At 38.0% G+C, this 15,880-nt stretch overlaps 1 protein-coding gene across 1 annotated transcript; it reads right to left on the bottom strand.

Annotated features, from left to right (window-relative positions):
- Window positions 1-13,585: 13,585 nt before the first annotated feature.
- On the bottom strand, window positions 13,586-14,179 carry LOC137000054 (uncharacterized). The gene has a single exon (XM_067355679.1). The coding sequence runs from the start codon at window positions 14,177-14,179 to the stop codon at window positions 13,586-13,588; it is 594 nt and encodes a 197-aa protein (XP_067211780.1).
- Between the last annotated feature and the right edge of the window lie 1,701 nt (window positions 14,180-15,880).

Below are 15,880 nucleotides of genomic sequence, written 5' to 3'. Positions count from 1 at the left end.
AGTCTATGATGTCTTTTCCTGTTTTTATAAATCTATTGAGTTTATTGTTACATGAAAAGGCTAAATTAAGATTGTGTTTCTTCATTTTACTTGTAAGTTTATCCGAAGTTCCTTTAATGTAAGGTATCGTGAAATAACCTGCTTTTTCATTCTTTTTTTGTAAGACATTGTTGTTATACTTTTTTATTCTTTCATTGATAATATTAAAAATCAAATCAATAGGATAGCCATTCGTCAATAGTAGGGAAATCGTTTCATCAATGTTTTTACTCCAAAATTGTGGGTGTGTTAAATTTAAAATTCTGTCAAATAAACCAATTATAACACCCTTTTTGTGTGTGATTGGATGATGTGAATAAAAGCTTAGATATCTTCCCGAAAATGTAGGTTTGTGGAACAAATCAAATTTAATAAAGTTATTTTCTAAAATTAACGTCAAATTTAAAAAATTAATAAAATTGTCAATTCCTATTTCTAATGTAAACTGTAACCTGTTATGCATTGAGTTGAATATCGCCACAACATCTTCCAAGCGATTTTTAGGAGCCGCAATTAATATGTCGTCAACATATCTAAAATAAATAGGCAAATTAAAAGGCAGACGTTCGATAGCCAATTTTTCAAGATCTTGCAAGACTATATCCGCTATTATGGGGGAGAGAGGAGAACCCATAGAAGTGCCAAAAATTTGTTTATAAATGACATTGTTAAAACAAAAATAAGTCGAATTCAAAACCAAACTAATTCCAATTAAAATTTCGTCAAGTGGTATGGAACTGTTCTTTTTAATCCATTCCCATCTGTTTTTTATGCTCTCTATTGCCCTTTCAACCGGAATATTCGTGAACAAGGAAACCATCTAAAGAAGCTAGACAGTAATCCGGTTCCAGTTTGAAACCATTCAAATTCTTAACAAGATCGTAACTATTTTTAATGTTTCTATTGGAATTAGGAATATTGTTTGTAATCACTTTATGTAAAAAATTGGCGATCCTATATAAAGGGCTGTTAATAGAGGAGACAATGACTCTAAGAGGATATCCTTCTTTATGTATCTTTGGCAAACCATAGGCTCTAGGAATGATTCCATCTGTCACCATTAAACATTTATATTTCTTATCATCTATATAACCTCTCCCCCTCCATCTGGAAAGCAAAGACCTCAAACTGTCAGTTAAAATCCTAGTTGGGTCTTTTTTAACAATTTGATATGTGTTAATGTCAGAAAGATTGCTCACCATTTTTTCCGTGTATTTTATTTTACTAAGGGCAACAGTGCTGTTGCCTTTATCAGCTCTTGTGAATAACACATCCGGATTTTCTTTGATAAATCTTTTTGTTTGTTTAACCCAATTGAGCAACATTCTGTCATTCACACTATTGTAGGGATTTCCTTTGCAAAAACTATTGATAACTGAAATGGTATCATTTTTTACAGAACATTTATAATCCTCATTCTTTTTTTCTATGTTTCTTTCTATGTTTTTTATAAATTCAATTGAAGTTAGTCTTTTATCAGTTATAGGCATATTGAACCGTTCTCCCAATTGCATTAGTAATTCTACCTCTTTAGGAATGAAAACCTCTGATAAATTAATAAACCATTTTTCATGTTTTTCCTCTAAGTTCGACTGAAAGTTAAACTTGTCTGGATAAATTACTACTTTAAAATCCCTGTCTGTGTCACTGTTTTCGCTTAAGTTACATTGTGCATTTCTATTGATATTAGCATTATGGGTATGAACCACAATTGGTTTGATTTTTGTCTTGTTATCAATGTTCTGTCTAGAAATCAACCACTCAATTTTTTTGTTTATTTTGTTTAGTCTTATAACCCATAATTTTTGAGAGCGTCTCTCTTGTCCCCTAAAAAACGTGTTGTGTAGATTAAACGGTAATCTTCTGGTTACATTGCATTGATATATGTTGTAACATTCTTTCATGACACATTGTAATGTCATGTAGGCATCGTTTATTTCTAATTTTAATATTTTGTGAATTAGGCCGTTGTTAATATTATTCAAAGTTTTAAAAGATCTATGGTGGTGTAATTGTAAGAATCTAGCAAATGTACATTTCAAATGTGTCGGAGTTAAACCTTTGTGCAAACAATTTTTAAGAAACCTTATTCTGATACGTAAATTAACGCTTAAATTAACATTCTTCATGAATTTCTTAAGTTCTGAACATATTTCATTGCCAAATTGAAAATATACAAAATTTAGAAGGGATTCGCGCATTTTGAAGCTTGCGTGTATTAAAAATTAAAATATTACAATTTTTCGGCTTGAATTATTCAAAATAAACGTTATAAACAAGCTACAAAGCCAGAGCTAGTTGGACATGCTCAGTTTATTATTTTATATCATATTAACAATACAGACGTTTCGACCATTTGGGTGTGGTCATCTTCAGTACAATTGTTGACAGAAATATTTTCTAGATTATATTAACATAAATTGATTCTATAAACGTTTCGCTTGAAATTTTTAAAAACGGTAGTTGAACCATATCATCAAAGTCATACTCATAAACAATAACATTAAACATTCAGGTCAATTGAGCGCAGAATTCTCATTATTAGAAATATTGAACAATTATTGCGTTTTTTAAATCAGTGGACTATACATAATTTTATCAACTGTTTTCAAATTTTCTTAATTGAGGAGACACAATTTGTTAGTTGTACCGTTGTGCATTGAGGTAAGAATAATTTCTAATTAATTTTTATAATGAGACGGGTAATTTTTCAAGGTTGACGGTCGTTTTTTCCTGTCATTTTTAGATTAATGGTAATCAGTTAAGAATGGCACAATCATTGAAGAACCGCAATAATTGTTCAATATTTCTAATAATGAGAATTCTGCGCTCAATTGACCTGAATGTTTAATGTTATTGTTTATGAGTATGACTTTGATGATATGGTTCAACTACCGTTTTTAAAAATTTCAAGCGAAACGTTTATAGAATCAATTTATGTTAATATAATCTAGAAAATATTTCTGTCAACAATTGTACTGAAGATGACCACACCCAAATGGTCGAAACGTCTGTATTGTTAATATGATATAAAATAATAAACTGAGCATGTCCAACTAGCTCTGGCTTTGTAGCTTGTTTATAACGTTTATTTTGAATAATTCAAGCCGAAAAATTGTAATATTTTAATTTATAAAATTTGAGCTCATTCGATGCACTTTGAAGAAAGTTATGCTAAAAAAATCAAAAGGTGATATAATTTTGACCGGTACTGTACATACAATGTATATTCGAACGAGATCGCTGCCTGTATATACATAGAATATACCTCGTGTACATTCCATGTATAACATGTAACGTATGTACACCTGGTCACAAAAATGCCTTAATACATGAACTTGCACGAGTGTCAAGGCATATCCAGTCGGCGTGTTCCGACTCTACATATTTTTACATCATGACTGGTTATGAACATAGCGGCAATGCTGTTTTGGTTGTTTCAAAGCAACTGGAGCAATTGACAGGTAAAGGTCAATATTTATAATATTTATATTTATATCAATATTTATTAATGGTTTAATATTTATAGTATTTATATTTATATGAATATTTATTGTTGGTGGAAAACGAGCAATATACAGGGTGTCCTATTTTAATGTCCCACCCTTAATAACTTTGTAGAAATTGGTTTTAGCAAAAAATGTTTCAGACAAAAATTGTTGGGTTTTGAGGGGGACATTCAATGATGACCTTGAATTTGACAACTGCCCTCATCTTCAAAGTCATTTCAAGGTCAACTTTTGTTTTTTAAATAGAATTGTCTATTTTTGACATCGGAAATCGATAGGGCATAAAATTCTACGTTAAAAACATGTGGTCACATCTGAGGTTTAATTGACCCCAAAGGGTCATATGACGGTCACACTCTTCTTAATGTACGAGATATCATGTCCACACAGTCGAAGAGTGTGACCGTCATATGACCCTTTGGGGTCAATTAAACCTCAGATGTGACCACATGTTTTTAACGTAGAATTTTATGCCCTATCGATTTCCGATGTCAAAAATAGACAATTCTATTTAAAAAACAAAAGTTGACCTTGAAATGACTTTGAAGATAAGGGCAGTTGTCAAATTCAAGGTCATCATTGAATGTCCCCCTCAAAACTCAACAATTTTTGTCTGAAACATTTTTTGCTAAAATCAATTTCTACAAAGTTATTATATGGGTGGGACATTAAAATAGGACACCCTGTATATACTAAATGATAAAAAAAGTGTAATTATTTATCAAAATAATAAGAAATTATATAAAGCAATTAACAGATTTGAATGTATTAGCATGTGATTGTGGTGTAGTCAAAGAATTTGTTGAAAATTTTGAAACTTTTCATATAAGTAAAAATATTCGTTTAAATAAATCACAGTTAATATTATTGAATCAAAATATTACTTATTTTTTTCTTTGTTATGGGATATAACAAATTGTTTATTAAACTTGTTTGTACACTTGTTGATACACTTGTTGTACACTTGTTGATACACAGAAGAAAAGTAAAGATACACTTTGAGAGAGCAGTGACATGCAACGTGCAGGAAACGGAAGTAGCGAGATGGATAAGCGCGGGAGCTATTAGTAGTAAAAATAAAACAAGCGCCAAATACAAATAATAGAAATAGACGTAATGCGTTCTAACACCCCCTCTCAATGCGGATATTGTTAGATATTTTTTGCTTACAATCAATAATGCCTAATCCGCGCATACATTTCAAATGATTTGGTCCACATAAACTTTTGGTTAATACGTCAGCTATCATTTCGGTCGTAGGTAAGTATTTAACATTTACACTTCCTTTTTCATAAATTTCTCTTACATAATGGTGACATATGTCGATATGTTTAATGCCGGAATGGTACACTGGATTTTTCATCAGTTTTTGTGCTCCCTGATTGTCACAATACAGTGTTGTCGGTCCGTCCTCTAAGTATTGTAGTTCTGTAAGAAAATTTCTTAAATATACGAGTTCTTTTGTGGCTTCGGATAAAGCCACATATTCAGCTTCTGTACTGGAAAGGGCGACACTTCGTTGTCTCTTCGACTCCCAAGTTACGACAGCGTTTCCTACCTTGAAAACGAATCCCGAGTATGACAGTCTATCGTCAATGTCACCTCCCCAGTCAGCATCTACAAAACCAGTTAAGTGATCCTGTGTTTCACGAAAGAATAGTTAATGAGTACTGGTTCCTCGTAAATAACGTAGTATTTTTTTAGCCGCATGCCAGTGAGCCGTACAGGGATCATCGTTGAATCTACTCAGTACACTAATGAAGTACGAAATGTCAGGTCTAGTTGCGATTGATAAATACATCAGAGCACCAATTAATGATCTGTACGGAAAGTTATTTTCTTCAGAAGGTTCTTCCTCCTTTACTTTCATGTTCTTGGATAATTTGACTTTGGCTTTCAACGGCGTGCTGATTGGTTTAGCTTCGCTCATGCCGAAGCGTTTCAAAATATCTTCTGTGTATTTTTCTTGACACATATTTACAGTCTTCGTTATCGGATCTTGATAGAATTCAATTCCTAGGCAGTATTTTAATGATCCTAAATCTTTCATCTCAAATTTGCTGCTAAGGTCTTCTTTTATTTTCTTTAAGGATTTCGAGCTGTTTGTTGCTACTATTAAGTCATCTACATAGACCGCTATCATTGTAATTTTATCTTGATCTTTTGAGAAATATACGCATTTGTCAGCATTCGTCTGGTTTAAGCCAAGTTCTTTTAGTCGTTTATCAAGTTTTTCAAACCATTGCCTTCCGGACTGCTTGAGACCGTATAGCGATCTTTATAAAGAATATACCATATCTTCTTCTCCAGTTTCAGGTCACCATTTACGTAAGCTGTAACCATGTCTAATTGATAAAGATCCAATTTTAATTGTGCAGAAAAAGCTACTATTAGACGAATAGAATTTAGTCGTGTAACGGGACTAAATGTCTCATGAAAATCAATGCCTGGTAGCTGGCAACAACTTTTTGCCACCAAACGTGCTTTTCTTTTCTCAATGGTTCCGTCAGCCTTGAATTTTGTTCTAAGTAGTTATCGACATCCTATTACGTTTTTATTTCTTGGACATTGTACTAATTTCCAGGCTTTATTTCTTACTAATGCATCGATCTTCATTGCCCTCTTCCATTCTTTGGAGTATGGGCCGGCTAAGGCTTCATCTTCGGTTGGATACGCATCTTCACTGCACATTAGATTAGCCTCGTGAATAGCGTTACTTGCAGGTGCATACTGCTTTTTAGGTCTGCCCCTTCCACCGGTGCAAATAATTTTGGAGCGTCCAGGCCCCTTCTTGACTTGTTGATCGCCAACTTCATCGTTTGCTTCTTGATTTTGATCCGATAATATTTCTTCATCGTTTTCTTCGGCAGATTCTTCTATTGATATTTCATCTTTCCTTGTAATAGATTTATCTAAAGTTTCATCTTCTCCTTGTTCCAAGTTTAGGATTTTTGTTGCTTGTTGATCTTTGGACACGTAGATTTTTTCGATGAATTTGATGTCTCTACTTTTGATAATCTTTTTGGATTCTGGATTCCACACACGATAAGCCTTGGACTCGTTAGAATATCCAACGAAGAAACATTCAATTGATCTTGCCTCAAATTTTCCTTTTTTTGGGATCTTATTTAGAAAATAAGCCTTACTTCCAAAAATTTTAAGATGCGATACGCTTGACTTCCATCTTATCCACATCTCAAAAGGCGTTATATTATCCAGGCTTTTGGTTGGACTTCTATTCTTTACATAAGCAGCTGTGGAAATAGCTTCAGCCCAAAACATAGGAGGGAGATTTGTTTGTGATAGCATACATCGGGCTTTTTCGATCAATGTCCTGTTCATGCGTTCAGCTGTCCCATTTTGTTGGGGCGTATACGCAACAGTGCGTTCTCGTTTGATACCGCAACTTTCAAGATCTTCAACAAAATCTTTTCCACAATATTCCAGTCCGTTGTCGGTACGTAGAACTTTTATCTTTCTTTCCTTTTGATTTTCAACAAAGGCCTTAAATTTCTTGAATGCCTCCTTAGCTTCATGTTTAGTTTTCAGGAAATGTACTTCGACCCATTTGGACTTATCGTCGATAAATGTTATAATACGAAACTCCGCCGATTGACTGAGTCCTCATCGGCCCACATATGTCCGAGTGAATAAGATCTAGTATGTTTTTGCTTCTCTTGCTAGATAATTTTGGAATGGGCGTTGACGTTTGCTTATTCTGGATGCAAATTTCACAGACAGACAATTTTCCTCCAGTGCTCATCGTGAGTCCATGGACCATTTCTTTTGTAGCTAATTTTCGTAAGTCCGCTTCGTTTAGATGCCCAAAGCGTTGATGCCAGCCATTAATATCTTGAAGTTTATCACTTTGCGAAGGCAGTTGATTCAATTATAGGCTTAATGAGATATAAGTCTCCTTTTCTCTTTGCTACAGCAATGGTGTCGTTGTCTTCATTTTTTATTTTTGCACTATCTTCAGTGAAGATTACCCTTCGTCCGTTTGATGCGGCTTTTGAGATTGAAATTAAATTTGTTTTTAATTTGGGCACACAAAGCGTGTTTTCCAGACGTTTTTTTCTGCCATTATTTTCGTCCGGTACGAAAAGGTGAACCGTTCCAATTCCACTGACTTCAGTCGTTTTGTTTACAGCAAGTTGAACCTTTTGATTTAACGCAAGCTTTAAATTTGTAAACTTTGACTTGTTATGGCACATATGGGAGGTTGCACCGCTATCAAAACACCAATTATTTTCTGCATCGATATTTATGTTAAGCGCTGTTTCTATAGATTCAGCTTCACAGTTATTAGTAACTTCTTGACTAATTTCCGATTCTTGTGTTTCAGTTCGGCTACAATTATCTTCAAGGTTGCATACCATAAGTGCTTCTTCGACATCTGACGCCAATTGTTTTTTGTTTGCGTTTTTCTTAAAACAATCTGAAGTTTTGTGGCCCATTTTTCCACAAAAATTGCACTTGTACGGCTTATTCTTTGGTTTGCTATCGCCTTCGGTGTTTTTGGTTGTTTGGCCTTTACGAGATCCTGCCTTATACGAAGGTTTGCCTTGCTTCTTGTTTCCAGGGAATTTTGCGTAAAGCGCTCCAGACGTGTTTTGATTCGCATCCATCCCTTTTCGTGCGTTGGCTTTTTTTAATAACTTTATTTTCAAAGCTTCAGGCTGCGGTAACTTACCTCGAGCTTCTATTGCATATCTAAAGTTTTCGTAAGTGCTAGGGATGCTATATAACAATAAAATAGATAACAGATCATCAGCTACTTTAAGTTCCATTTCGTGTAGCTTATCTACTGTATTAAAGAAATTATTTAGTGTTCAGGCATACTTTCACCTTCATTTATCTTAGCAAATAGAAGATTCTTCAAAAGTGTGGCCTTTCTTGCAGGACCTTTTGATTGATATACTTCAACTAATTTTAACCATACCTGTCTTGCAGTTTTGCAATGTTTGATATGACACAGTTCCGTTGGGTTCATTGTGAGGATAATGTCAGCCCTGACTTTTCCATCGGTTCTATTCCACGCAGCAATATCAGCTTCTCCATGAGTGGGAATTACCTTTGATCCGTCTACGTATCCCCAGTGGTCGTTTTTGATTAAAATTGCCTCCATTTGAAGTTTCCACGTGTTGTAGTTGTTTTTCGAAAGTTTTTCGACGTGCACGTTTAGATTTGATGTCATTTTAACGATATTTGCTTCTCATTCAGCTTGTGGCTTACGAATATTGACTGCGATCACATGCGTTTTTTTTTAGGTTATGTCGTAATTCGTTTTCCGATATCAGCTTAAAGAACTTTTTCTTTTCCTCTTTGCGCAGTTGATGGGCAACCTGGGCCCATAACCATTTGTTGGGGACCGTAATCATTACGGGACACCCTGTATACATAGGACGTACTGCGACGTGAACTAGCCTCGGAATCATGCCAGATCCGAGGGAGCACGCCCAATGGAAATCGGTAACTCGTGGTACCCCACGATCTTCGGGAGTTAGGTAGCTTACGCGGCGTCGGCAGTAAATGCACGACTCGGTACCTCGCGGTATCGGCGATAAATGCTCGATTCGGTAACTCGCGGTATCGGCAATAGATGCTCGATTCGGTAACTCGCGGTACTCCACGCACGTCGGGAGTAAGGTAACTCGCGAAATTGGCAATAACTGCATGATTCGGTAACTCGCGGTGCTCCGCGAAATTCGGGAGCAAGGTAACTTACGCGATATCAGTAACCGGAAATGGGCGCCAGGTGCGAGTAATCGCACCGCGGTATCGGTAACTTCAAAAGTTCTTTAATATGCGTCTGGCCGCTCCCCGCTCAGTATATGGCAGAGGGGCGCAGTTCTTTTATTCGACGTTAGAAATCTGGAGTAAGAGGCAAACACAAGGACAATTCAATAATTAAGATTTAACAATAATGTATTTCAACGATTGGTTACAAGGGTTAAAGATGAGTAGATGGTTCGGCCTGAGCCGATACGGCGGAAATAGTTTAATACGGCGGCAGTAAGGCACTTCGCCCAATAAATCGGTAACAAGAATGAATTTTGGTCACGATATGATATTTCGAAACGCAATCACGGAAATTAGCGATAGATCCAACTATATTCAGCAAAACAAATGACTCGTATTCCGATAACATGACGCGACCGGTAAAGGCCGAATCAATAAAGTTCGAACGACGGTAGCCTAACAGTCAGAAATGATATGTCGTGGAGCGGCTATTTTCGCGGGTTTTTCTCGCTTCTCGCAGAGACGCTAAAGTAGCAGTAACAGCAGTCTCGCGGAGAACGTTCCCGAGCAAAATCCGTCCGCAGACATTCAACCACGGTACTTCCAGTACTATAATACGCGAAAAACGGTAACAAGAACGGTATCAGAAAAAAAGAGACGGTAACGGAAAGACGGTACGGTAACCCGATAACGAAACGGAACGGTAACGAAAACGGTAGCGAGAGAGAGACTGTCGGTGCTTGATTCGTGCAAGTTAGAGACTTTGACGCGATATCCAAAGCCGGCTGGATATGCGGTAACTGAGCACGCCAAAAACGCGCTCACGGTAACAAAATCGCGGTTAGTTGTGTGAGAGACACAGAATACAGAGTTTTAGACTCACGCTACCAGCCATAACCGGACGGAACTCTACGGCTATCCGAGAGGCGGCTTACATCAAGTCGGCGTCTTCGGCATCGTCGGAAGCGTCCTGGAGCTCGTCCTCACTTTTGCACGGCACACCGAACAATGATTCTTCTCGGCTCTGCAAGTTGGTCCTTCTAATCCCGCGTCGACTTCTCGCGCATCCTGCCGATTTTCCGAAAAGAAGGACCCTTGAGAACCGCCCACAGTTCATCCAGGGCGCCCCCCCCCCCCCGCTTGCTGTGGCTTCCCCAAATCATCCGGTTCGGATCGCATTGATAATTCAATGTTCCCAGAAGAGACTGGTTAGGTTGGCCGGGCCATACTCCGGTCCTTCCGGGTGCAGCATCCTCGGAGTCCTCGGTGCCGTCTGCAGCCGGGCGAGGTCCGCTGTTGCGTTTCTTTGCGGGTTTGTGGCTAAAACCAAAGCGGAGTTAGTCGATAGGACTCGGATGGCGGAGGCGACGGGATCGCGGTACCTGACTTTTTCTGCTGCTGGGTCACTAACACGTGACACCCGTTGATGATCCCCCCGGCGTCCGGTCTCTATGGCGATCTGAATCTTTGCCCTGAGGCACAAAATACGCAATGCCGCCCGCACGAGGTCTCGCCTTACAACTTAAACGATAATAGACATACAAAACGGGAACAAAATAACGCGCGAAAATGGTGGTCTTGCGGGCTGCTCTCTCAACGCGAGGAGCAACTCCAGGACCCTTTGCTCCCTCGGCCAAGCTATCGCCCTTGTGACGGCGCTCGAAAAGCGTCACGTCACAGTACATAGAATGTCCTAATGTTTATTGGGAAGGTGCTGGAGGTATTCCCGTGACCATCTGTGCCAAAAATAATCATGCATGTTAGAAATTAGTCGATGCCGAGGAGTGGCCAAATTGTGAGGACCCTGATAACAGGGTAGCTCTGGTGGGTTGATCGGGCTTTCCCCAATTAAAAAATGTCCTGGCGTTATTGCCGTGTGATCTGATGGATCGTTAGTCAAAGGGTAGAGTGGCCTGGAATTGAGACACGCCTCGATTTGACAGAGAAAAGTTGTCAACTCTTCAAAAGTTAGAAGTTGGTCGTCCAGTACGCGTCGGAAATGAAATTTTGTGGCTTTAACTCCTGCCTCCTATAACCCGCTAAAATGTGGGGTTGAGGGGGGAATAAAACTCCAAACGGTACTGTCTTGGGCCAGCTGGACCTTACAGTCCTTGTAGAACTCTAAAACGGCATTAAACATCTTTCGCAGCTCTCAGTCTGCCCCTTGGAAGTTGGTTTCGTTGTCGCTGGTGAGACGCGCACAATGACCACGGCGCGCGACAAAGCGCCGCAATGCGGCCAGGAAAGAACCGGCAGAGAGGTTCAACGCGGCTTCCAGATGAACAGCCTTTGTGGACATGCAGACGAAGAGGCAGATGTAGCCCTTGTAACTTTTCTGTCCGCGACCCTTAAAGGCGCGGAGCTGGATTGGGGTGACACCCGTTTGGACACGTAACGATTGGACACATAACGATTGGACACCGCACGATTGGACACCGCACACTGCATGATTGGACACTGCACGATTGGACACTGCACGATTGGACACCGCACGATTAGAAACGCACACTGCACGATTGGACACCGCATGATTGGACACCGCACGATTGGAAACGCACACTGCACGATTGGACACCGTACGATTGCTTATGGCTAATGCTAAGGACCATTATACATAAAAAAGTTTTAGTTGTATTCGTAAGTCTGTAGGCAAATTAACTAATCAAAATTAAACATTTTCACAACATTTTCATAAGAATATTTGATAATAATCGATTTCGTTTGCATGGGATATCCGACTGTGATATACGATGCATTGTAAAACAGGCCTTAACGTCCTAATGACTACGACTAAAATTTTTTACATACATTGATCTTTATGGGTCATTTTGCATAAGTATACTTTTAACTGTGATAAGTTGCTTATTTGAGTAATTTAAAATAATTTTTTTTTTTTTTTACACATAAGGTATATCACTGTTATTTATAAGTGTTATTTACTAAAATTAAATAATAATCCAAGATTACAAATTAGCGATATTTTGTGTTCCAATTGTTAATTACTCTCTTTTACTTTCAGTAGTACAACTGATTACCATATTACTGCTACAAATTATATATCACTGTGTCAACGTAATAGCAGTACTGTAAGAAATATGTATTTATAACCTAAAATAATTATTTTTAATCTCTACATTAGTTGTTTAATAAACTTTAATAAAATATATATGCTAATACAACATTTTTAATCAAATTATAACCTGTACATGAAATTCTGCTTTTGAACATAATGCTTTTAATTTAGATCATTAAATGTCAAATCCATTTATCACATCTATTATTTTATTTATTTTATTTATTTTATTTAATCCTTGCCTTGCGGCTTAGGATGGTTTCCGGTACATCACACATTCTTTCTTTAGTACAAAAATATAAAATATAATACAATATAATACCAAACAAAACATCTTGGCTCCTCTCTTACAAACTTTCTACCAGCTTTCTACTTACAAACTTATATTTAAACTTAAATCTTAAAATCCTAAATCTACATCTAAACTAAATCTAAATCTAATTTTGCTGTTGAATTCTATCCTCCATTCTAAGGATCTATAATCTAATCTCTCGCAGATCAACTCAACTTTTAATCAACTTTTAATCAACTCTTAATCAATTCTGAAATAAACTCTTAAATATACTCTTTAATAAACTCTGAAATAAACTTTGAACTTTAAACTTTGAACATTCAATTCTTTGGCTTTAGCTTTTACTTTATATATTTATTTATTTTAACTGATTGCCCTGTCTTTTCTTTTTTTTTCTTTGTCTTTGTGACTTCCTTCCTTTTTTTCTTTCCCTTCTGATTCCTTTCCTTTCTCCTCCCGTCTCTTTTCTTCTCTTATTCTATCTATCCGTTTCATTATTTCCCTTCCTCTTCCGTCTTCTTTCAAAAACTCTTCTACTGTCATTTCATCTTTTGTCTCTTCGCATTCCTTCAAGATATGTACTATATTTTCTGTTCCTTCTCCGCATATTCTACATTTCTTTTCTGCCTCCTCCAACCAGTGTTGACTCCCTCTCGTTTCGCTCCCGCATCTGTATCTCGCTATCATATTCCTTTCTTTCTTGTTTCTTTTTCCTTTCAAATATAATGGTGTTCCCTCTGTCATTATGTTTTTATATATCTCATTGTACTTTGAATCCTCTATTTTCTTTCTTCTCACCTGTTCTTCTTTCTTTGCTATTTTTTCCGTTATTTCTCACGCTATCTTTTTCGTCTCTTCCTTTTCTCTCTTTTTGTTCCATTTCTCGTTACTTATTCCCGCTTCCTCTAACACTTCCTTTCTCCTTCTTTCTTATTTGCTTTCCTCTCTGCTTCTTCTTTCTCTTTCTAGTTCCTTTATACATTCTACTACTAGCTTTTTTTCTGTCTTCCTCGCCGTTTCCTCATACTTAATGGCTCTCATCATCGCTTCCATCCTTAATTCCCTCATTTTCGTTTCTTCCTTCAGAATATAATTCGGTGTCTTTCTATCCAATCCAAGAATCCACTTTACATATTTTCTTTTTATCCTATCTAGTCTTTCTTCCTTGTTCCAGCCCCATATTTCTGCTCCATATAATGCTATGCTTCCTACCAATGCGTTAAACATCTTTATTCTTCTTATATAATCATCCCTGAATACTCTTTCTCCGATGCTCCATGTCATTTTCATCGCTATCGTTGCTCTTCTTATTCTTTCCATTATATGTTTCTCTGCTCCTCCATTCTTTTGCATAATGTATCCTAAATACCTCATTTCCTTTACTTCTTCTATGGATTCTTTTCCCCATCTCCAGTCTTTTTTCTTTACTCGTCCTCTTTCTCTCTCAAACACCATCACCTTCGATTTTTTTGGGCTCAATATTAGGTCCTTCTTTTCCAAGTATTTTTTAAACCTTTTTATCATTCCTTTCAGGTCCTGCTCACTTTGTGCCACCAGAACAATATTGTCAGCGTACGTGATCGTCCAGAACTTTTCCTTGCCTACTACAATCCCTCACGTCTGTTCTTTCCTCATTTCTGCCTCCAGGTCCATGATGTATATATTAAATAGCGTAGGGCTCATAGGACATCCCTGCCTTACTCCTGTACTTGTCCAAAACTCCTCCGATTTTCTTTTTCCTGCTTTTACCATGTTCTTCGTCTCTTTGTAAGTTTCCATGATCCTTTTCCTTAGTCTTTCTCCTATTTTTATCCTTTTCAGTATTTCTCCTAATTTCCTCCTGTCTACTTTGTCGAACGCTGCTTTCAGATCCGCGAAAAACGCAAATATCTTTCCCCTTTTCTTCACTAATTCTCTGTTTGCTATGTGATTCAAAATGTAGATTGCGTCTGTCGTTCCTCTTCCTTCTCTAAATCCAAACTGTCCTTCCCCCAGCTTCCTTTCTGTTTCCTTCTTTAATCTCTCATTTAATATATTCGCGTAGATCTTGTATGCCGTGTCCATCAATGTCACTCCCCTGTAGTTTTTCGCCTCTCCTTTCTCTCTTTTCTTGTATATTGGACTAATTAGACCTTTATTCCATTCTTTTGGGATTCCTCCCTCCTTCCATATTTTATTTATTAATCTCCAAAATACTTCTCCTACTTCCTCCGACATCAATCTCCACGCTTCGTTCTCTATCCCATTCTCCCCTGGTGCTTTACCTTTCTTCAATTTCCTCAGTTGCCTTATCTTCTGTATCTCTTCCTCTTCCATTCTCTCCTCCTCCAGTCATTTTTTCTTTTTTTTCTCCTAATAATTCCATAAAATGAGCATTCCATTTTTCCATCTCTATATTCTCATCTATTCCTTCTCTTTTCTTCTTAAATTTATTTATATATTTCCACGCTTTTTCCTCTGTTCTTGTAACGGTGCAGCCCGCAAGCTGCATCGTTACGGCTACGGACCGTCCATCGTCCGTAGCCCACCAAGGGCGCATCGAGCGCCGATAAACTTCTTATCAAAACAACGGCGGTCAATCGCCGAAAACCCCCTACACCCGACCGTTCCAAAAATTCCGTTTTGTGGGGGACTCGCCGCCAAAACCGCCGATGCTTGCCGATTCGAAGCTATTCGGCTGCCAGCCGGGTATAAAAGAGGCCCGGCTGTACGTCTTCTCACCAGATCCTGTTCGCTGCTAGCCAGCGAACAATCCTGCTGCGAGCGTTCTCGTAGTCCGCCGAGAGTACTCGGATTCTATGCCTTATTCCAGGTACACGAGCGTCCTCGATACCGTTTCTATCTCCGATACGAGCATTCTCGTATACCCGTCGAGCGTACTCGGTTCCTCCGGGCATCGATCTTCGTATACAGGGCATTCCCTTATACTTAGTCGAGTCGCCGCTCTAAATCCGCCTTCGTACGAGTGTTCTCGTACGTCCGCCGACCAGATTCGGCCTCAAAGCCTTTAGTGCAAGCGTCGTACTCCCGTCGAGCGTACTCGACGACCTGTTCCTAATCTCGCGTTACCGCGCGCCGGGATTCATCCGCAGAATCCATCCGGTGGGCAAACTACGTCGACCAATCCGCGCCGTTGAGCGACCCGTCACGATCTACGATCCATCCTCTCTCTCTTATTTTATTTAACATTATTTTTCCTTCCCCATTTATCACTTTGTCTTTTGA

The sequence above is a fragment of the Linepithema humile genome, chromosome 5 (genome assembly GCF_040581485.1).
Source record: "Linepithema humile isolate Giens D197 chromosome 5, Lhum_UNIL_v1.0, whole genome shotgun sequence".
In the NCBI taxonomy this organism is placed as follows: domain Eukaryota; kingdom Metazoa; phylum Arthropoda; class Insecta; order Hymenoptera; family Formicidae; genus Linepithema; species Linepithema humile.
The sequence above is the reverse complement of the archived record's forward strand: the minus strand, read 5'-3'. Positions and strand labels throughout refer to the sequence as shown.

Excerpts from the sequence above, each read along its gene's own strand:
- LOC137000054 (XM_067355679.1), bottom strand. The coding sequence starts at position 14,179 with ATGATAAAAAGGTTTAAAAAATACTTGGAAAAGAAGGACCTAATATTG.